At 32.1% G+C, this 22,897-nt stretch overlaps 3 protein-coding genes across 10 annotated transcripts; all 3 read left to right on the top strand.

Moving 5' to 3' along the window:
- Positions 1–1,341: 1,341 nt before the first annotated feature.
- On the top strand, positions 1,342–9,373 carry LOC25486030 (uncharacterized). Its single transcript, XM_013607182.3, has 10 exons — positions 1,342–1,703; positions 1,817–1,941; positions 2,029–2,274; positions 2,368–2,611; positions 2,731–2,993; positions 7,672–7,936; positions 8,053–8,177; positions 8,255–8,500; positions 8,637–8,880; positions 8,957–9,373. The coding sequence occupies exons 1-10, from the start codon at positions 1,451–1,453 to the stop codon at positions 9,232–9,234; spliced, it is 2,289 nt and encodes a 762-aa protein (XP_013462636.2). The 5' UTR covers positions 1,342–1,450; the 3' UTR covers positions 9,235–9,373.
- Positions 9,374–11,483: 2,110 nt separating this feature from the next.
- On the top strand, positions 11,484–15,122 carry LOC25486029 (uncharacterized). Of its 8 annotated transcripts, none has more exons than XR_005644063.1 (6): positions 11,484–11,719; positions 12,305–12,680; positions 12,982–13,890; positions 13,990–14,161; positions 14,288–14,456; positions 14,723–15,122. XR_005644063.1 is itself a non-coding variant. In XM_039830289.1 (6 exons), the coding sequence occupies exons 1-4, from the start codon at positions 11,943–11,945 to the stop codon at positions 13,257–13,259; spliced, it is 567 nt and encodes a 188-aa protein (XP_039686223.1). In that variant the 5' UTR covers positions 11,809–11,942; the 3' UTR covers positions 13,260–14,161; positions 14,288–14,456; positions 14,723–15,122. The 8 variants fall into 8 exon arrangements, 1 of the variants encoding a protein (XP_039686223.1); XR_005644064.1 differs by having other exon boundaries at positions 11,486–11,719; positions 12,310–12,372; positions 12,605–12,680; positions 12,982–14,161; XR_005644062.1 differs by having other exon boundaries at positions 11,486–11,719; positions 12,305–12,372; positions 12,605–12,680; positions 12,982–14,161.
- A 2,763-nt stretch (positions 15,123–17,885) lies between these two features.
- Positions 17,886–22,870, top strand: LOC25486026 (uncharacterized). The gene is given in 11 exon segments (XM_039830417.1): positions 17,886–18,305; positions 18,474–18,598; positions 18,735–18,980; positions 19,111–19,354; positions 19,471–19,718; positions 21,203–21,467; positions 21,554–21,678; positions 21,766–22,011; positions 22,107–22,287; positions 22,404–22,450; positions 22,452–22,870. Coding segments are annotated over 11 exon segments (2,355 nt in total). The 5' UTR covers positions 17,886–18,055; the 3' UTR covers positions 22,830–22,870.
- The last annotated feature ends 27 nt before the right edge of the window (positions 22,871–22,897 follow it).

Genomic DNA, 22,897 nt, shown 5'->3' with positions numbered 1-22,897 from the left:
CATCCAAAGTTCTTTGAATTATTTAATTGTAATAAGTTGGTTTTGATGATTTTTGCGAGGTGATGTAAATGATAAACACCACATGCACATGTAGATATCTAATTCAATTTTTTGTAGAAATGTTGAATACTAGAATTTATAGCTTACTTTTACTCATTTTTTTATTTTTTTTTATTTTTTTTTATAGCTTATTCAATTATAATTTTGGCATCTTCGTTTTGATCTTAACCTTCTTTATAAATAAAAAATCTCAACAAAATCTTAATCTTATCATTCTTTATTTTTTACAGAAAAATCATTATTATTATTTTTCTTTATAAACATAATCTTATCATTCTACTAAAAATTTCAAGTTTGATAAAAAAAATGTTATATTATTTGAAGTTCTTGTTCATCATTCAATCCAATCCAATATTATAGTAGGTACCAACATTTATCAGCTACAACCCCAACTGAAACAGTCCTTTTTCAATATTCACCACATAACATAAAAATGGGACCAATGATAGGTAGTATCAATTGAACATGTTGATAATGTTTATTCTAAGATAAAGTTAGAAAATTAGTGTTTGCTTTTAGAAATCGTGGTTGAGCTTAACACAACTCCATAAAACCGGCTTATAAGGTGAGAATTGCTTCCATTTATAAGCACATTGTTAGACCATCCAATATAAGACTCACGAGCAACATTATTGGGTTTGGTTCATGGACATAAAGGGGGGTGTGCCAATGGCGGAAACCTGATAGCAGGTGTGACCCAATGGATCTTGAAGAGGCTCTGATACTATCTTAAAATCGTGATTGAGCCTAACACAATCCCGCAAAACCGACTTGTGAGGTGAAAATTACCCCACTTATAAACACGTTGTTAGATCATATCTTATCTGATATGAGACTATTGACATTTGCAAACTCCATCTATATTTTTAATTTGGATGAGGTGAGTTAGTTTATCTAACTTTATGGTTTAAGTGATTGATTCAATTTAAAATTAGCTTTTATAGTTTTATGGTATGCAATATGAAGATATTTGCAACTCCAAAGACGAGTTCTACCGGTAAAATCATTAGTCTTGGATTCGATAGTCATGGATTTGTATCATGTTGGTATCTTGTTAAGAGCATCTATAATGAAGCCATCTATTTTTGGGTATTGGGTCTCACACGAACACATCACTGTAAAGTCTAATTAAAAATTGTTCTAAGGGTTTAAATTTGTATTTAAGATCAATTTAACCTTAAACTTTGTATTTCTGATCAATTTAACCTTAACCCAAAGTCAATAATCACTTGATCGTTAACATTGCATTTAATATCATCAATTTAATTAGATAGATGGTCTCGTATCAGGAGTAGTGCGTATGTCTATTTAATGTAAAGTAGCTTGCCAAAAATAAACATGTCTTCATCTTGTTATCGGCTAGTACCTTAGTTATATTTTCTTCTTAGAGATGGAATCTATGATAAAGCCATGGTTGGTGTTTCCTATTCTTCTCTTGTCTGCAAACTATTTGCAGCAATCTGTCAATGGGAAATCCCAAGTTCCTTGTCTTTTTATCTTTGGAGATTCTTTATCTGATGGTGGAAACAACAACAACCTTCCTGCTAACTCTCCAAGATCAAATTACAATCCTTACGGGATCGACTTCCCGATGGGCCCAACCGGAAGATTTACCAACGGTCGAACTACAATTGACATAATAAGTAACATTCTTTTAACTTATCCATATTATGAAACATGAAGTGTTTTTCTTTGTTCTTTTCTCTTGTTACCTTAAACTTTTGATTCAGCTTAAACTATGAACTTCTTATTGCAGCTCAGTTACTTGGTTTTGAGAAATTCATTCCACCATTTGCGAACATTAATGGTTCAGACATACTCAAAGGTGTGAACTATGCATCTGGCGGAGCTGGAATTCGTATGGAGACATACTCGGCTAAGGTTTAAATTAGTTTTTAGTAGATGATTAGAGTATTTTTGTTACATTACTCATACACATGCCGCAAAAATAACATTATGTCCGTACAGGGTTATGCTATTAGCTTGGGATTACAGTTAAGAAATCACAGAGTTATAGTTTCTCAAATTGCTAGCCAACTTGGAGGAATTGACAAAGCTCAAGAATACCTTAACAAATGCTTGTATTATGTGCATATTGGCAGTAATGATTACATAAATAATTACTTTCTTCCCCAATTATATCTATCAAGCAACGTTTATAGCCCTGAGCAGTATGCAGAAAATCTAATTGAAGAGTTATCTTTGAATTTACAGGTATCCACTTGAACTTTGTGTTTCACTTTTGCTTTTACTAAATGATTTATGAATATCATGGTTTATAACAGAAGCATTTGGTATATGTAACAGGCTTTACATGAAATTGGAGCAAGAAAATATGTGTTACCTGGGTTAGGCCTATTGGGCTGCACTCCAAGTGCCATCCTTACTCATGAGACATATGGGTCTTGTGTTGAGGAGCAAAATGACATTGCATCCATTTTTGATTTCAAGCTTAAATCTTTAGTGGATCATTTCAATAATAAGTTCTCTGCTGATTCCAAATTCATCTTAATAAACAATACATTACAGTCAACTGCCGAGCATTCATATGGTAATAATTTTAGTTTACTTCAATTTTCAATTTACATACTATATAATTAACTACAGTTTAATGTGAATGATCGAGGTTTATACAATGCATAATCAAGCTGCATGTTCAATGAATCTCAGGTTTTTCGGTTTCAATGGCTCCTTGTTGTCCAATAAGCGCGGTTGGATTGTGTATTCGTGATGAAAGGCCATGCTCTAATAGGAGGGAGTATGTGTTTTGGGATGCAGTCCATCCCGGCGAGGCTTGGAACCTACTCATTGCAACAACATCTTACGATTCATCTAATCATTCAGGGTTTGCTTATCCAATGGATATTAAGCACCTTGTTGAACAAGAAATTGAGATGGAATTGGATTTCACTTCACAGCTTAGTTCCTCGAGTTAAATATGTTCAAGTTATTAGCATTCACATGGAGCTTAATAGCTTTTATATAAATCGGCCCTACTCATATGCTGTTACAATAATATATGGATTGTTTCTTTTTCCTACCGACATTTGAAGCAATCTTTTCATATCAAACAGCAATATTGTAAACTGGAATAAATGTAACAAGTTTAATTGGTTATACCACCTTAAGCTTGATTTGATTTGTGTTAAATAAATTATTCGATAACTATATATAAGTGTGTATCTGATGATATTATCCCATATATTTATACAGTAAATAATCTACATTAAGTGTGATAAGGACGAAGGTAATTATTTGATTAGGAACTGAATGATTAACTAATGATTGGGTTTCATTAATTTCAAGCATCTGTCTGAGTTGTTGCAGACGTAATACTATAGTTAGTACTATACTAATATTACTACAAATATCACATGACGTGTGATAGTAGAGAGTTGTCTTTCTAGTCCCACATTACTAGCAAAGAAAACATAACATGAACTTGTACTATATAATATGGCATGGTAATTTGGTAAACATCAACAATCGTACTTGCATGACGGTGTCTGATGTTGTCCCAATGACACTGATCTTAGTTGGTCATTGACCCTGCAAAGTTATTAAAATTTATTTACACTTTGTTTGAGAGGTTTTTAGTTTTGGAGTTTGGAGGAGAGAAGTTTAGAGGGTGGAAAACTATGAAGCCGGATATGTTGTATAAGCGTGGGTACGATATGGATGCGTTGATACATAATTTTTTAAAAATTTAGGATACGATGCGGTTAAGATATGTTAATAAAAAATTTATACTAAAACTTATATTTATGCAAATTACTTGAAGAAAATAAACAATGATTACTTTTAATTATTATATCATCATAAAAGTCGCGTCTTTCATTCTAAACTTTTGCCTCTTATGTCTCACAAATACCATGAATATGAATATGTAATCAAGTTCAATAAAAAATAAATGATTGAATCACAAGGTATTTTATTAATTTTTTTTTTTTTTGAAGAAGCTAAAATGGAATATACTATCAACACAAAATGTCTTTCCTACAATAAGGTATGCAAAAGAAAAACACTCAAATCTGTACAATAGTTACAAATCAGGAAAAGAAAGGAGAGTTGCTATACGGTACGACAAATCAACACACGAATTTGCACGACAACTTCAATTTCATGTGGTATTCTCTTTTAATGAGTGCTACCTTACAATATTTTATAATAAAACATCATCCTGGTTAATATATAAACGTTTACACTATGTTTGGTTTGAGAGAGAAGTTGTGAAGAGAGAAATAAGTGAGAGAGAGTATGGAAAGAGAGAAAGAGGTGAGAAATAGAATAGATTTAAGGTATTGTTTGGTATAAGAGAATAAGAAAAGAAATAGAAAAGATAGAAGTGTATTAATTTTTTGAAAGTACAAGAATCCCTTAAAATAAAAAAAGGACATTCAAATTTATTTTTATCTTTATTCAATTATTTAATTACATAATCAATTATTTTTATCTGCAACTAGCCCTGTACAAAAAAAAGTTACTAACCCATTTATTTTCTTAAATGCAAAATACATTGTAATATTAAGATGAAAAAAAAACGTTAAAAAAATGCGAAGTGTGAGGACTCATGATAAAACGAGGGTAAAAGTGGAAGTTTGAGAAAAAGTGTGTTATTCTTCCGGTTTCTTCGCATGCCAGAGGAGAAACAAAAAGTAAAGTAAGTGGGCCCTACCAGTTTTTATCTCTCTTTTCTTTTTCTATGCTAAACCAAACAGGGTAACATTGCTATCTCTCTTCTATATATATATATATATATATATATATATATCTCTCTCTCTCTCTCCTATTTCTCTCTTTGCAAGTTCTCTTCTACCAAACAGACCCTTAGAGAAGGCAAACGGTGATAAACATTCTTGTTTGCTGCAACACATGGTAATCAACAAACATCAGCAACTCACAAAGATACAGTGATGAGGAGAGAAGTGTTTGTGTTTTCTCATAGACAAACACATATGCTAGACTACAGTGATCGTTTGAAGTAAAAGCATAATTAAAAAAGTATTCTAACTACAACTTACAACTCATTCGTGCAATGGTGAAGAAATTTTATGTCGTGCGTTTTAGCTTTTTCCAAAAGAAAAAACAACAAAAAGCAACGGAAGAAAATAACAACTAAGTGTAGCCTAACATAGTGAGGGGACTAAGCCACCAACCATGGTAATCGAAAGAGAATTGAAAAACTTTCTCCTTTAACCATAAAAAGGAAAGAGACTTCATTTTGTCCACTATTCGCATAATCGAACATTCTTTAACCTTGAAAATTTTGTTATTTCTTTCTTTCCATCTTTCCCAAACAGTAGCAAACCAAATGACGTTTAACAAAGTGGACCGTACCTGAGAGCCACCCGCCACCATCTATGAACTGAATAAAATGATCCTTAACATCGAACAGAACGACCATGGAAATAACAACCCAATGAAGAATACCATTCCACACCGATCCAAAAAGAGAGCAATGTAAAAATTGAAGGAGGGACCAATGATAGTATGAAAATTTACGACATTAATTTTTGTGTTTTTGTCTTTTCTTTGTTTATAAATCGAAGTGAATTTAGTTCACATACATGTTCAAGTATACCTACATTATTAAAGTTACAAACTTTTGGAAAGTCAAATTTTACGTAAACTCAGTTTGCGGAATCTTATGCGAATCAAGTTTGTGGATATTTAAGTGAATTGAGTTATACTACTTTAGTAAACTAAATAAAACTTGCAGAGAGAACGATAAACACTACTTTCCTACTCAAAATCGAACATAAAATCAAACTAATTATAACTAATTAACAATAGGAAGTATACAATTGCATAAAACCGTAGTATTGAACTATTGATCTTCAACATAAGTTTAGAAAGGGGAAAATGATTTTTATTACATAAAACACTTAAAAGGAAATTTATTATTAATTTGAGGGTATTTTGGTAATTTTTGTGCAAGTAGCTTTTTATCGGACGAGACTCAAAAAAATCTTACCTTAACTAATAATTTCTTCAATGCTCAGAAGGAAAAATAATTTCTTCAACCAAAAGAATGATACTAAAATAAAAATTTTAAGGGCACATGTGTGGTAGTCAATTGACAAAAGTATGGAGCAGTACAAATAGAGAAATGATGACGTTAAACATACACACACCACATATGATGAAAATGATATCCCCATGCTTTTTGCGAGGTGATGTAAATGATACACACATGAAGTCCGGATATGAGATACGATACAGATACGATACTGCACCGATATATTAATATTGGAAAATTTCCAAAATCAAGATATGATACCGTACGGTTGGGATACGTTAATAAAAAAATTATATAGTTAAATGTACAATATAATTATAGCCATTTTTTTAATATGCAAATATATTAACAAACAAAAGAAATCAATCATAGACTCGTAACACATCAACATAAATATAAATAATATTGATGATTAAGAGAATGATGATTAGTCAATTACATACACAATATATCCCGAAGAGAGCACCATAAGTGATATACTGTATGCAAAAGAAACATTGTTAGTGTTATATTATATCGATCCAAAAAATAAGCACTATACGCAAGAGTTAAGTTATTTTAGTTAACATTAATTGGGAAGTGTTGGGGCAGGTATCGGTGTAGGATAATTATTGGATACTCTCATGATATGTATCAGGAAGTATGAGACAGGTATCGGTGCAAGATACAAAGAGGATACGATACGTCATCCATTTTGAAGTATCGGAGCTTCACAGTAGATATCTAATTCAATTTTTTTTTTTCTTCATAAATCTTGTTGAATACTAAAATTTGTAGCTTATTCAATTATAATTTTGGCCCTCTTCATTTTGATCTTATCATTCTTTATATTTTGCAGCAAAATAATTTATTTTATATAAACATAATCTTATCATTCAATTCAATCCAATATTATAGTGGGTACCATCATTTATCAGCTACCACCCCAACTGAAACAGTCCTTTTCAATATTCACCACATAACATAAAAATGGGACCAATCATAGTAATCTTTCTGGTAGTGTCAATTGAACATATTGATAACGTTTGTTTTTTATGATAAAGTTAGAAAATTAGTGTTTGGAAACTCCATCCATGTTTTTAATTTGGATAAGGTGAGTTTTTTAGTTTAAGTGATTGATTCAATTTAAAATTAGCTTTTATAATTTTATGGTATGCAATAAGAAAATATTTGCGACACCAAAAACTTGTTCTACCAGTAAAATGATAAGTCTTGGATCCGATAATGTCTTTGTAAGCTCGTTTTGAACTCGAATGTCTTCCTTATCTTGGATTGAGGTACAATCTCCTCACCCTAAATTTTTATTAGACAAAAATAAAAAATAGGAAGATATTTTGTGTGACTCTACTTATTTTTCCACTATTATTATTAATATTATTATTTTTGATAACATGATATTGGTATGAAGTTTCCACCGCCGCATAGCGGTGACTAATATCAAGGAACATGTGGGGGACACAAATGTGTTCTCCTCTCTCATATTAGGAGTAGTATGTCTATTTAATTTAATGAAAATTGCCAAAAACCAATATGTCTTCATCTTGTTATCAGTTGGTTCCTTAAATATTTCCTGGATTAGCTAGCTTCATTAGATTGTCTGCTTAAATATGGAATTTATAATCAAGAAATGGTTGGTAGTTCTTATTGTTTTCTTTTCTGCAAACTATTTGCAACAATGTGTCAATGGGAAATCCCAAGTGCCTTGTCTATTTATCTTTGGAGACTCTTTATCTGATAGTGGAAACAACAATAACCTTCCTACCTCTGCAAAATCTAATTACAATCCCTATGGAATCGACTTTCCGATGGGCCCAACTGGAAGATTTACCAACGGTCGAACTTCAATTGACATAATCAGTAACATTCTTTTAACTTAACCATATTATGAAACATGAAGTGTTTTTCTTTGTTCTTTTCTCTTGTTACCTTAAACTTTTGATTCAGCTCAAACTATAAAGTTATTTTGATTGTAGCTCAGCTTCTTGGCTTTGAGAACTTCATTCCACCATTTGCAAACATTAATGGCTCAGACATACTCAAAGGTGTGAACTACGCATCTGGCGCAGCTGGAATTCGTACCGAGACAAGCATGGCTAAGGTTTACATAAATTAGAAATCAAAGAGCCTTTTCATTTCTTTGATTGTTCATCTTTAAATAAATTCGTATTGCTACAGGGTTTTGTCATCAGTTTGGGATTACAGTTAAAAAATCACAAAGTTATAATTTCTCAAATTGCTAGCAGACTTGGAAGTCTTAACAAAGCTCAAGAATACCTTAATAAATGCTTATATTATGTGCATATTGGCAGTAATGATTACATAAATAATTACTTTCTTCCCCAATTATATCCAACAAGACACATTTATAGCCCTCAGCAGTACGCAGAAGCTCTAATTGAAGAGTTATCTTTGAATTTACAGGTATCCCCTTGAACTTTGTGTTTCACTTTTACTTTCACTAAATGATTTAGATAATTACAGTAGTAGCAAATTAATGGAAGTTACATTAGTTATGAATATCATGGTTTATAATAGAGGCATTTGGTACATGGAACAGGCTTTACATGAAATTGGAGCAAGAAAATATGTGTTATCTGGGTTAGGTCTATTGGGCTGCACTCCAAGTGCCATCTTTACTCATGGGACAGATGGGTCTTGTGTTGAGGAGCAAAATGACATCGCATCCATTTTTGATTTCAAGCTTAAATCTCTAGTGGATCATTTCAATAATAAGTTCTCTGCTGATTCCAAATTCATATTTATAAACAGTACATCCGAGTCAGATAGCCAGAATTCAAATGGTAATAATTGTCTAGTTTACTTAAACTTCAATTCATATACTATAATTAAAATCAATTTTACTGTGTTTGATTTCAGGTTTTTTGGTTGCAAATGCTCCTTGTTGCAAAACAAGGTTGATTGGAGGGTGTATTCCTGATGAAAGGCCATGCTATAATAGGGGAGAGTATGTGTTTTGGGATGAATTCCATACCACTGAGGCTTGGAACCTAGTCACTGCAACAAGAATGTATGATTCATATAATAATTTAGTCTTCACTTATCCAATGGATATTAAGAACCTTGCTGAACAAGAAACTATGAAGGATTTGGAGCCTATAAATGTAATCACATCAAAGCTTAGTGCCTCTAGTTAAATAGGTTCAAGTTATTATGCATTCATTCACATTGAGCTAAATAGCTTTTACATAATTAGGCCCTACTCATATGCTGTTACAATATTGTATGGATTGTTTCTTTTCCTACCTACATTTGAAACAATCTTTTCTTATCAAATAGCATTATTGTTAACTGAAATAATGAAATAAGTTTAATCTTATACTATCTTAAGTTTATCTGATTATACGTTAGTCGATAACTATATATAAGCGTGTATCTGAAATCTTGATAAGGAGAAAAGTAATTATTTGATTTGGAACTGAAAATATGTTGGCCGCACATTTACCCAGTGTCTCAATTCTTTCCAATGTTTTCGATTTTCTTAGTTGTTGTCAAAGACGATCAAGAACAACCTATTGATAGATCCAACAAATTGTTAATAGAGGGCTACCAATTCCATAGAGGACAATGATGACTACAATCTGCAACCACAAATGGTTCTAAAGGAGAATTAGGGACAATGGGACTCAATATGAAGATCATATATATGAATTAACAAAATTAGTGTTACTGTTTACTACAAATGCTACACCTTTGCACAAATGGTGGATGACTTATTCAATCAAAGAGATGAAAAAACAGTGATGAGAAACTGGTGAGCAAACGTAATATTAAAGATTGTACTAATATACTTAAAAGTTCCAAATGACGTGTGATAGTAGAGAGTAAAAATATGGTCATTCTAGTCCAACATCGCTAGCAAAGAAACATAACATATGAACTTGTTCTATATAATATAATAAAATACGGCATATGAAACATCAACTAACGTTTCCATGTTCTCTACATGGAAACACCTTCATGTGGGATTTCATTGTGTATGAAGGAAGGAAAGGAGAAGAGTTGCAACTTCTCACTTTCAAACTATAAAAAAAGGTACCAAGGAAGTGCTTCATTCACAAAAGTAAGATGCTCAAGCCTTCATACTAAAATAATAGGATAAAGTCTCCTCCATGTTGTTCCTACCACATGAATTTCAACAACTTATATATGTAATTCCATTTCATTACATTTAAAAACAAAGCAGAAAGCCAGAAACTGTAGCGCGTTGAAAAGAAGCTATTCCACGCATCCGTAAAATTTCGTGTGTTACCATAAAGCATTTTCCTATTAATCACATATCAATTGGCCTCAACGAATTATGTCATGTCAAGTGTATCTTCGTATACTATTTTGAATCGTAACATTTCCATTCAAATAACACTACTTTATTTATTTTCGTTATGGTTTCTCAACATTGGATTAACCGCAAGATAGAATTCAGAAGCCAAGCACAGGAGGTGATTGAGAGAATAATATATTAAAAAAAAGTTAATTAAGTAAATGGTACTTATAAATATTCATAATTTTATTTTTAGTCTCTATAAAATAAAATTGCACTTTTTAGTCCCTATCAAAATTTTCATCAGCATTTTTAGTCACTAACATAACATAATACTGGGGCCCGCGATAGTAATATTTCTGGTAGTGTCACTTTAACATGTAGATAATTTGATACCGTTTTTTTTCCTTCTTATTATATGAAGTTTGAAGATAGAATATTACTCTTCCGTCCTAAATTATACCACGTTTCGAACGTTTAATCCGTATTAAAATTGTACCTAATTTGTATGAGAAAAATATATAATAAATTGTTTTATAAAATTGTCCTTAATAATAAAATGTAAAAGATGAATTAAAAAAGGGTTAACAGTGTTTTTGGCCCCTGTAATAGTGCACTTTTGGTTTTAGCTCTTGTAAAACTTTTTTTTAGATTCCACCCTTGAAAAATGAAGATTCTTTAGGATTGGTCTCTCACCCCAATGTATCAATCTAATTTTTTTTTTTTTTACGAGGACTAAAACCAAAAGTGCACTATATTACAGCGGCCAAAAACACTATTAAACCATTAAAAAATTAAAAAATGGGTTTGTCTAACATGTGCAATATTGCACATGTTAAGGTAACTAAAAGTAGCAAGTTTTTATTGAAACCAACAATTATTTAACAAAAAGTTATATATTTAATACAAAATGTTCAAGTTCCAATGCAAAGTTACTATTTTAAATTTCTTAACATGTGCAAATTTGCGCATGATAGAAAAACCCTTAAAAAATAAAAGAGTAATACATAATTAATGATATAATAAGTAACATTAATGTTCCGGTGATGATGTTGTAAGGCGATCTATAATTTAGGATGAAGGGAGCAGTCTTTTGCAAACTTTATCGATTATTTTAAAAAATTCAGTATTGAATCCGAGAATAACCTATGAAAAGACCTCCGTCAAAAAAATAAAAAAATAGTAATGAAAAGAGTCTAATTCCACTTTCCATTTACAGGGCTCCATTTAAAGTCATCTTCTTGATATTCTCCAATTCTTCCATATCACATTTCAAGGAGCTAGCAAGATATTGATGCTGAGTTTGAGGTGATTATATTATTACTTGCTACGGAATTTGTGGCACCCTTAATTTGACAAAGGTGATTTTCTTAGTTTATCAAATTTTATGATTTAAGTTATTAATTCAATTTGAAGAAATTAGCTTTTATAGTTTTATAGCATTAGTATATATGTTTAGTTAATAATGTAACTTGCCAAAAACCCATCTTTCTTAAACTCAAACTCAGCATCGATATCTTGTTCTTGGTTGGTTCCTTAATTATTATCTGGATTTATTAGCTTCATTAGATTTTCTTCTTAGAGATGGATTCTATAATAAAGACATGGTTGGTGTTTCCTATTCTTCTCTTGTCTGCAAACTATTTGCAGCAATCTGTCAATGGGAAATCCCAAGTTCCTTGTCTTTTTATCTTTGGAGATTCTTTCAATCTTCCTACCTATGCAAAATGTAATTACAAACCTTATGCAACGGTCGAACTGCAATTGACATAATAAGTAACAATTCTTTCAATTTATCTATATTATGAACTCTGATTCTCTATTTTTTTTTTTTTGTTTGTGAGTAAACTATATTGATCGAACCAGTAAGTGTTTTTCATTGTTCTTTTCTCTTCTTATTTAAGCTTTTGATTCAGCTCAAACTATAAAGTTATTTTTTATTGCAGCTCAGCTTCTTGTTTTGAGAACTTCATTCTACCATTTGCAAACATTAGTGGTTCAGACATACTCTAAGGTGTGAACTATGCATCTCGTGGAGCTGGAATTCGTGTCGAGACAAGCATGACTATGGCATAAATAAAATTATAAACCAAAGAGTCTTTTTCTTTTTTACAGGAAAATCAAAGAGCCTTCTTCATTTCTTTGATTGTTCATCTTTATCTGCAATTAGTTTTTAGTAGAGGACTAGAATATTTTTGTTACACTGCTTATATACATGTCACCAAAATAACATTACGTCTGTACAGGGTTCTGTTATCAGCTTGGGATTACAGTTAAAGAATCACAAAGTAATAGTTTCTCAAATTGCTAGCAGACTTGGAGGTATTGACAGTTCTGAACAATACCTTAACAAATGCTTGTATTAACAAAATATTTTGGTCTGAATCAGTCTCTAAATCGTTCTCTAAATTAATTTCTGACTGATTTGTGAAAAGTCTCTCAATCACTAGTTTCTAGTTTCTAATGTGAGCAACCGATTTGAAATTTTTGGTTTCTAAATCGGTCCTTAAATTAGTCATTATATAAAAATCTTTTTGTACACACTATAATTAAAACAATTTATTGTGTTTGATTGAGGTGCATACAACATATATAACCATGCTGAATGTTAAATGAATCTCAGGGTTTTTGGTTTCAAACGCTCCTTGTTGTCCACCGAGGTTGATTGGAAGGTGTTATGCTAATGAAAGGCCATGCTATAATAGGAGTGATTATTTTTTTTGGGATGAAGTCCATCCCACTGAGGCATATAACCAACTCACTGCAACAAGGTCTTATTATGATTCATATAATTCAGGATTCACATATCCAATGGATATTAAAAACCTTGTTGAACAAAAAACTAAGATGGAATTGGAGTCCATAAATGAGAGCACATCAAAGCTTAGTGCCTCAAGTTAAATAGGTTCAAGTTATTTGTATACATTCATTCTTTTCCTACCTACATTTGAAGCAATCTTTTCATATCAAATAGCATTATTATAAACTAGAATAAAATCAAATTAGTGTAATTGGTTCTCTCGCCTTAAGTTTGATTTGATTTGTGTTTGATAAGTTATTTGATGAATTTAAGTGTGTATCCGACCGATGATGTGCTCAAGGAAATGCAAACATTGACTCGGTTTGTTAATAGTCTTTGTCTGATGTTGGAAAATGGAAGTGAGTGCAGAATGAAAATCAAAATGGGTTTTATACTGCAAACTAAACTTCATTGAATATTCTTCAGTACATGTATTTGATTCAGCAACGCAACTCTTCTAGATTCTTCCTTAAACTTGATGATACATTTCAAATACGAATGCCAAGCGAGGTATGAAAGTACAGAATAGAAATATGGTCTTTTAGTCCCACATTGTCAGCAATTTGTTCTATGTACGATGACATGTGAAGAAGAACCATCAGCAAATGTATTTGCTTGATGGAAAATGCTGGATAAAGCGAAAAATCATCTCACAATGTTTCACGACATGATGTAGCAGTTTGCAACTAGCTTATTATCACCCATACCGCCATGATTTCCGCCAAAGTCAAGGTAAATCGGTTTTTGATTTTTATATGACCAGATCGTGTGCTTTGCGATCCAGTTCGTGAATAGAAATTTTCTTGATATAGTATTGTTGCTGCACGATAGTGTCTATAATGATCCCAATCACACTGTTCCGGTGCTGGTCACCAAAACTGCCAACCTTTGATCATCTATCAGACAATCACCGAGCCTATTTGAATTTGTTCTTAACACATTTCATGGTGAGTACATTATTGCTCAAGAAGGAATATAAAGTGGCACCCTTAATTTGGCTAAGGTGAGTTTCTTTTACATTTTAAGTGATTAATTCAAATTGAAATTAGCTTTTATAGTGCACTTTGTGATTCTATCTATTTCTTTTTTTATTATGATGCCTTTTTTTAATAGAGCTATTTTATTCCAGGCTCTACATGACATTGGAGCAAGAAAATATGTGTTAGTTGGGTTGGAACTTTCAGGCAGCACTCCGTTACTTTTAATTTCCAAGCTTAAATCTCTAGTGGAACATTTCAATAATAAGTTCTCTGCTGATTCTAAATTCATATTTATAAACTTTACATTAGAGTCAGATGGTAATTATTTTAGCTTACTTAAATTTCAATTCACATACTATAATTAACTACTACCTCCGTTTTTTATTATAAGCAAATTTTGACTTTAAAGTTCATTCAATTAATGATGTATGTGGTCTAAATATTAAACCACATACATCATTAATTGAATGAATCTAAAAGCTAAAATTTGCTTATAATAAAAAACGGAGGGAATACATTTTAATGTGATTGATCGAGGTTTTATACAATATATATAACCATGCTGCTTGTTCAATGAATCTCAGGTTTTTTGGTTTAAAATGCTTCTTGTTGTCCATCAAGGTTGGATGGACTGTGCATTCGTGATGAAAGGCCATGCTATAATAGGAGTGAATATGTGTCTTGGGATGCAGTTCATCCCACTGAGGCTTGGAGCCTACTCATTGCAACAAGAATGTACGATTCATCTACTAATTCAGGGTTCACTTATCCAATGGATATTAAACACCTTGTTGCACAAGAAATTGAGATGGAATTGGATTTCACTTCACAGCTTAGTGCCTCTAGTTAAACATGTTCAAGTTATTTGTATGCGTTCATTCTTGTCCTACCTACATTTGATACCATATTTTCATATCAAATGACATTATTGTAAACTAGAATTAAGTCAAATAAGTGTAATTGGTTCTGCCGCCTTACATTTGAGTGAAATTTGTGTTTGATAGCTTAGTTGATAAATTTAGCAAAAGAGGTGATTCACAGTTAAGCGGATGATAATGATGATAATTAAGTTGGTTTTTACAATTGTTAATGGGTAGGTTGAATAAACAAAATCTGACAATTGGTTGGCTTCCAATTGCATAGAGGATAATGATAATTCATTTGCCTTCTCTTAGTCAGCCAAAGAGATGAATGAGCTGAAAAAAGTGATGAGAAATTGTTGCACATGTTTTCTGGCATAGTGATGTCTGAGTTGTTGCAAACATGATGCTTGCTTTGGTTTTGTTATTTGGGTGGGTTTCTTGGAATAGAAGAAAATGGCTTTTTTCACTTCCTAACTTGAAATAAAATATTAAGGATGGTGTACATCATCAATTGTTTCAAATACTAGAAGCCTCCGTACACTTCGATCACAGAACACTGCCTGCAAGTTAGTAGTATTGATACTATTAGCATTGTTGATACAGTTCAGTCAGAGAACACTGCAAGTTAGTAGTATTGATCTAGATTGTAAAATAAGATTGTAAAATAGCATCTGTTGGATCCTTTTCATCAGCATTGTTGATCCCTTGAATGGAGTATATGTTGAGATACACATGTTTGAATTCACAGTTTAAAAACATGTTGAATGAACTTCAATATAAAAACTGATGGCTCTGGATATTGATTGCATCTCAGAAATCTGATTTTACTAGTAGGTTCAAATATGAGTTATGTTTCTAATGGATAATTGTTATTCTGCATATTGAATGAACTCACTAAGTAGGATTCATTAAATTAGCATAAAATTTATGTGCTGTAAATTACTGCATTCCCTTATGATTTTAATAGTAAAATTGCACAATATGCTTCACACCATGTTTATAGAGGCTTCTAAACTGTAACATTTTAACAAAGTTTTGTGATACAGAAATAGAATAGGGCGGAGTCCATTCTATCTTAAGGGTTTTGTAATACAAAAATAGTGATGAGAAATTGTTAGCAAGTTTTGTGGCATAGTGAGACTGAGGACGGGTTTCATTTCATGTGTCAAGTGAGGTGTGGAAAGTAGAGAGTCTAAATTAAAAATGGAGTTTTAGTCCCACATTGCTTGCAAAGAAACATAACATACGTAGAGTTGTCCTATATAATAACATGGCATGTGTTGCAATAGCAATAACAACTTCATTTCCACAAAAAGGTTGATTGGTAGTTGGTGATTGTTGTCGAAATGACATTGTTGTTAGCCATCTTCCACATCGCACATCGGGACTTATACTTTCTTGACTCTTTTAGTTTAGTGTAGTCTCAGTGTGGTTGAACTCACAACTGATATTGAACAATTTACGAAGTTTTAATATTTTTTTGTTACTTATGTAACTAGTATCGGTTATGGTTGTCAAACTCGCGGGTTTATATGAATTTACGAGTATAGAAGGCAAAAATGAATACTCACACATATTAGTCTAGAAGAAAATAATTAATAGATTTGCACATAGAATTATTTTTGTGGTAGACTCGTGCAGTCTCACATAGAGAGTCTAAGATGAGTAAAGCCCAAAATACGGCACAAATTCAAAATCAAACAAAAAATTTAAATAGAAAAAATCTAGAATCTTATAACCCTATAAACAAGGATCATGTTAACTTGTGTCATAAGGGCACAAGTTAAGGATCTAAAAAGAGAATTAAAACATAAATTTTGTATTGAAAAAATAAGTTTTTAAACTTTCAAGATATTAAATGCACAATTTCCAAAATTAAATTTCGACATTTGGTTTCTAAACTTGTGCCTTAAGGACACAAATTAACATTTCCCTTTAAAGATTACTTTCTCTTGCAATTTTAGAAACGAAAAGCCACTCTATCGCAACGACGACTTCTAATCTCACCTTCATAGCCGGCAAACACTTCACCTTCGACGCTCTCCAGTTTATATTTCGTAAATCACTTACTTGTTTGTTTTCATCTACGGCGTTCACTTGCTTCCTTTCCATGTAATCAGTGTCTTGTTTAACGTGTTTCATCCGGGGCAGAATTTGATGATGACGATGATGCTAACGATGCTGGTGAAGATGATGGTGACCATGATGATGACGATGGTGGTGGTGATTTTGATGATGGACAATATTTCATTTGAACTTTGAATTTTTGACGATAATATCATATTTGTTTTATGTTTTTTTTTTCTTTATTGGATCGCGAGTCTCACAACCTTGGTCTCATCAATTAATCCTTCAACAAATACCCTATGATTATTACAAGTAAGTTTTGGTCCCTCGTTGAGGTGAACGTGATTAGTTGACGTATTTAATGTTGACTAAGATTTGAGGATGATGATTAAGGTGTTTTGACATGAATGGACTAAAATGCCTTTAATAAAACTAGTTCAAATAGTTAAAATAAAATAAAAAAATCTTCAAACGTCAACTCTTATCGACCATCAATCACCTTCTTCAAATATGAAGTTAGTATATTAGTCTTTGCAAACTCTTTCCATCTTATTAAAGAACATTTCAAGAAGCTAGCTAGATATTGATATGCTTCAAGTTTGAGGTGAATATATTATTGATGCTTCCATTTAATTTTCTAACTTTTCATTAGTAAGGTAGTGTAGTCTTGGTGGATTTTTGCTTCAAACAGTAACATTGGATGGACAGTTTAACAATAGTCTTGTTTCTGTCTTACTATATAAAATTAGAAAATTAGTCTTTTCAATCTTCTTAATAACCCCCAATTCATCCTTATCACATTTCAAGGTGTTGATGATTATATTAATACTCACAAAGGAATAATATAAATGTATTATTGCTCAAAAAGGAATAATATAAAAATTATATTGATTATACTATTTCTTACAATGGAATAATATAATTGTATTGATTATATATATTATTGCTCCCGAAGGATTTGGTAGCTTCATTAGTTTTCCTGCTTAGATGGCATGTGAGATCAAAACATGGTTGATGGTTCTTATTCTTATCTTTTCTGCAAACTATTTGCAACAATTTGTCAATGGAAAATCCCAAGTGCCATGTCTTTTTATCTTTGGAGATTCTTTATCTGATAGTGGAAACAATAACAACCTTCCCACCTCTGCAAAATCTAATTACAAACCTTATGGAATTGACTTCCCGATGGGCCCAACCGGAAGATTTACCAACGGTCGAACTTCAATTGACATAATAAGTAGCATTCCGTTCAACTTATCTATATTATGATTATGAAATCTGATTCTCTCTTTTTTTGTAAGAGTAAACTATACTGATTGAATCTATAAGTGTTTTTCATTATTCTTTTCTCTTGTTACATTAATCTTTTGATTCAGCTCAAACTGTAAAGTTCTTTTTATTGCAGCTCAGCTTCTTGGTTTTGAGAAATTCATTCCACCCTTTGCAAACATTAATGGTTCAGACATACTCAAAGGTGTTAACTATGCATCTGGTGCAGCTGGAATTCGTATCGAGACAAGCATAACTACGGTATAAATTGATCAAAGAGCCTTTTCATTTATTTGATTGTTCATCATTATCTTCAATTAGTTATTAGTAGATGACTTGTGTATTTTTGTCACATTGCTCATACATATGCCACCAAAATAACATTATTTCTGTGCAGGGTTTTGTTATCAGTTTGGGATTACAGTTAGAAAATCACAAAGTTATAGTTTCTCGAATTGCTAGCAGACTTGAAGGTATTGACAAAGCTCAAGAATACCTTAGCAAATGCTTGTATTATGTGAATATTGGCAGTAATGATTACATAAACAATTACTTTCGTCCTCAATTCTACCCAACAAGTCAAATTTATAGCCCTGAGCAATATGCAGAAGCTCTAATTCAAGAGTTATCTTTAAATTTATTGGTATCCACTCAAACTCTGTGTTTGACCTTTGTTTTTAGTTTTCACAAAATGATTTGGAAAATTACAATAGTAGCATATTATTTGGAGTTACACAGGATGGTTTAATAATGCCATCTATTATTTGTAACAGACTTTACATGACATTGGAGCTAGAAAATATGTGTTAGTAGGGTTAGGCCTTTTGGGCTGCACACCAAGTGCCATCTTTACTCATGGAACAAACGGGTCCTGCGTTGATGAGGAAAATGCCCCTGCATTGATTTTCAATTTCAAGCTTAAATTTTTAGTGGATCATTTCAATAATAAGTTCTCCGCTGATTCCAAATTCATATTTGTAAACACTACGTTAGAGTCAGATGCCCAGAATTCAGATGGTAATAATTTTAGTTTACTTAAATTTCAATTCATATACTATAATTAATTGCAATTTAATGTGATTGATTGAAGTTTATACAATATATAAACATGCTACATGTTCCATGGCTTTCAGGGTTTTTGGTTTCAAATGTTCCTTGTTGCCCATCAGGGTGTATTCCTGATGAAAGGCCATGCTATAATAGGAGTGAGTATGCGTTTTGGGATGAAGTCCATCCCACTGAGGCAAGCAACCAACTCTATGCAATAAGGTCTTATAATTCACATAATTCAGGGTTCACTTATCCAATGGATATTAAGAACCTTGTTGAACAAGAAATTGAAATGGAATTGGATTTCACTTCACAGCTTAGTGCCTCTAGTTAAATAGGTTCAAGTTATTTGTACACGTTCATTAATTCTTGTCCTACCTACATTTGAAACAATCTTTTAATATCAAATTGTACGGACTACTGTAAACTAGAATTAAATAAAATAAGTGTAATATGTTCTGCTACCTCAAGTTTGATCCGATTTGTGTTTGATAAGCTAGTTGATAACTTTAGCAAAGGAGGTGGATCAAATTTAAGTGGATGATAATGATGATAGTTGAGTTGGTTTTTACAATTGTTAATTTCGTCCCACTGAGGCTTGGAACCTACTCACTGCAATAAGGTCATATGATGATATACATATAGTTCAGGCTTCACTAAACCATGGCTTACTGTAATGGTCCTTTGATGCAGAATGAAAACAAAAATGGATTTTCTATCACTAAACTATCAAGCTAAACATCCTTCAGTATTAAGAGAACTCATGTGTTGTTCTTGTTAGTGTCGGACACCAAACACACCTTCTATTAAAAGTGTCGGCGCTACATATGCGCACTAACCAAGAAAAGTGCTTCCAACTTTCAAACGGAGTTAATTAACAACATATAAGAAATCAGAGACCATTCATTCAATCTAATAATGTAGAGTAATGATACATAGACACTCTTAGGTGGCAATACACCCTTTGACACCCACATAAAAATCTGACACGTAGTCACGTGGATCCCGCACAAGCACACTTTCTCTTTTCTCTTCCTAATGCATGGCGTGTACAAGGGTGTATGGGAATAAAGGGTGTCTATGTATCATTACTCAATAATGTACTACCAACATATATAAAAGTTGGCACCCCAACTGAAAGTCTGAAATAGTCCTTTTCTACCATTCACTACAGAACAGAAAAGTGGGGCCCGCGATTGCAATTTTTCCGGTAGTATTATTTCAACATGTTGATAACGTGTCTTTCTTAAGATATATACACCCTCCGGTCACTAATATAAGCAAAAATCTACTTTTTAGATACATTCAATTAATGATGTATGTGGTCTTTATTATATGTCACATATATCATTAATTGAATGTATTTTAAAAGTGAATTTTTGCTTATATTAGTGACCGGAGGGTATATATATATATGAAGTAGTTAGTATATAGTTTTTTCAAACTCTTTCCATCTTCTTAAGAACATTTCAAGAAGCTTTGAGTTTGTGGTGAATATATTATTGCTCGCTAACGCTAAGGAATAGTTGTGGCACCCTTAATTTGACTAAGGCGAGTTTCTTAGTTTATAGTATAATTTTATGTTTTAGTTTATTGCTTCAATATGAAGAAATTAGTTTTTATAGTTCGATGGCATGCCACACATGATACTTTGTAGTGTGTAGAGTAAATTAGCTTTTAATAATGTAATAACTTGCAAAAAACCAATATTTTCTTTTTTAAAATTGAGTGGTCCCATCATTAATATTTATGTCTTCAACTTGTTTGTTCTTGGTTGGTTCCTTAATTATCATCTGGATTCTGTAGCTTCATTAGACTTTCTTCTTAGAGATGGAATCTATAATCAAAACATGGTTGGTGGTTCTTATTGTTTTCTTGTCTGCAAACTATTTTAAACAATGTGTCAATGGGAAATCTCAAGTGCCTTGTGTATTTATCTTTGGAGATTCTTTATCTGATAGTGGAAACAACAATAACCTTCCTACCTCTGCAAAATCTAATTACAAACCTTATGGAATTGACTTTCCGATGGGTCCAACCGGAAGATTTACCAACGGTAGAACTGCAATTGACATAATAAGTAACATTCTTTCAACTTGGCTATATTATTATCAAATTTAATCTCTCTTTTTAATTAAGCTCAAACTCAAGTCCTTTTGATTGCAGCTCAACTTCTTGGATTTGAGAATTTCATTCCACCATTTGCAAACATCAGTGGTTCAGACATACTCAAAGGTGTGAACTATGCATCTGGCGGAGCTGGAATTCGTATGGAGACATACTCGGCTAAGGTTTAAATTTGTTTTTAGTAGATGATTAGAGTATTTTTGTTACATTACTCATACACATGCCGCAAAAATAACATTATGTCCGTACAGGGTTATGCTATTAGCTTGGGATTACAGTTAAGAAATCACAGAGTTATAGTTTCTCAAATTGCTAGCAGACTTGGAGGTATTGACAAAGCTCAACAATACCTTAACAAATGCTTGTATTATGTGAATATTGGAAGTAACGATTACATAAACAATTACTTTCTTCCCCAATTCTACCCAACAAGTCACATTTATAGCCCTGAGCAGTATGCAGAAGCTCTAATTCAAGAGTTATCTTTGAATTTACTGGTATATGACCACTCAAAATTTATGTTTTACTCTTGCTTTCACTAATTGATTCAATATATTTAATATGATTGTTTATTAGTTCCATTTGATTCCAGGCTCTACATGACATTGGAGCGAGAAAATATGTGTTAGTTGGGTTGGGACTTTCAAGCAGTACTCCGTCACTTTTCAATTACAAGCTTAAATCTCTAGTGGAACATTTCAATAATAAGTTCTCTGCTGATTCTAAATTCATATTTATAAACACTACATTAGAGTCAGATGCCCAGTCAGATGGTAATCATTTTAGCTTACTTAAGTTTCAATTCACATACTATAATTAACTACAGTTTAATGTGAATGATCGAGGTTTATACAATATATAATCATGCTGCATGTTCAATGAATCTCAGGTTTTTTGGTTTCAAATGCTCCTTGTTGTCCATCAAGGTTGAATGGATTGTGTATTCCTGATGAAAGGCCATGCTATAATAGGAGTGACTATGTGTTTTGGGATGAAGTCCATCCCACCGAGGCTTGGTACCTACTCTTTGCAACAAGAATGTATGATTCATCTAATAATCCAGGGTTCACTTATCCAATGGATATTAAGCACCTTGTTGAACAAGAAATTGAAATGGAATATGATATCACTTCACAGTTTAGTGCCTCGAGTTAAATGTGTTCAAGTTACTTGTACGTGTTCATTCTTTTACTGTAAACTAGAATTAAATCAAATAAGTGCAATTGGTTCTACCACCTTATGTTTGATTCTATTTGTGTTTGATAGTTTATTTGATAACTTTAGCAAAAGAGGTGACTCACAGTTAGGTGGATGATAATGATGATAATTAAGTTGGTTTTTACAATTGTTAATGGATATGTGGAATAAACAAAATCTGACAAT

This window comes from Medicago truncatula, chromosome 2 (assembly GCF_003473485.1).
Source record: "Medicago truncatula cultivar Jemalong A17 chromosome 2, MtrunA17r5.0-ANR, whole genome shotgun sequence".
NCBI classification, from domain to species: domain Eukaryota; kingdom Viridiplantae; phylum Streptophyta; class Magnoliopsida; order Fabales; family Fabaceae; genus Medicago; species Medicago truncatula.
Note: the sequence above shows the minus strand (reverse complement) of the source record. Positions and strands in the feature narration are given on the sequence as shown.

Coding starts and splice junctions, on each gene's coding strand:
- LOC25486030 (XM_013607182.3), top strand. CDS start 1,451: ATGGAATCTATGATAAAGCCATGGTTGGTGTTTCCTATTCTTCTCTTG. Junction 1,942..2,028: donor TGGAGACATACTCGGCTAAG/GTTTAAATTAGT, acceptor ATGTCCGTACAG/GGTTATGCTATTAGCTTGGG. Junction 2,612..2,730: donor AACTGCCGAGCATTCATATG/GTAATAATTTTA, acceptor AATGAATCTCAG/GTTTTTCGGTTTCAATGGCT.
- LOC25486029 (XM_039830289.1), top strand. CDS start 11,943: ATGGATTCTATAATAAAGACATGGTTGGTGTTTCCTATTCTTCTCTTG. Junction 12,088..12,304: donor TCTTCCTACCTATGCAAAAT/GTAATTACAAAC, acceptor TTTTTATTGCAG/CTCAGCTTCTTGTTTTGAGA. Junction 12,681..12,981: donor AATTGCTAGCAGACTTGGAG/GTATTGACAGTT, acceptor AATGAATCTCAG/GGTTTTTGGTTTCAAACGCT.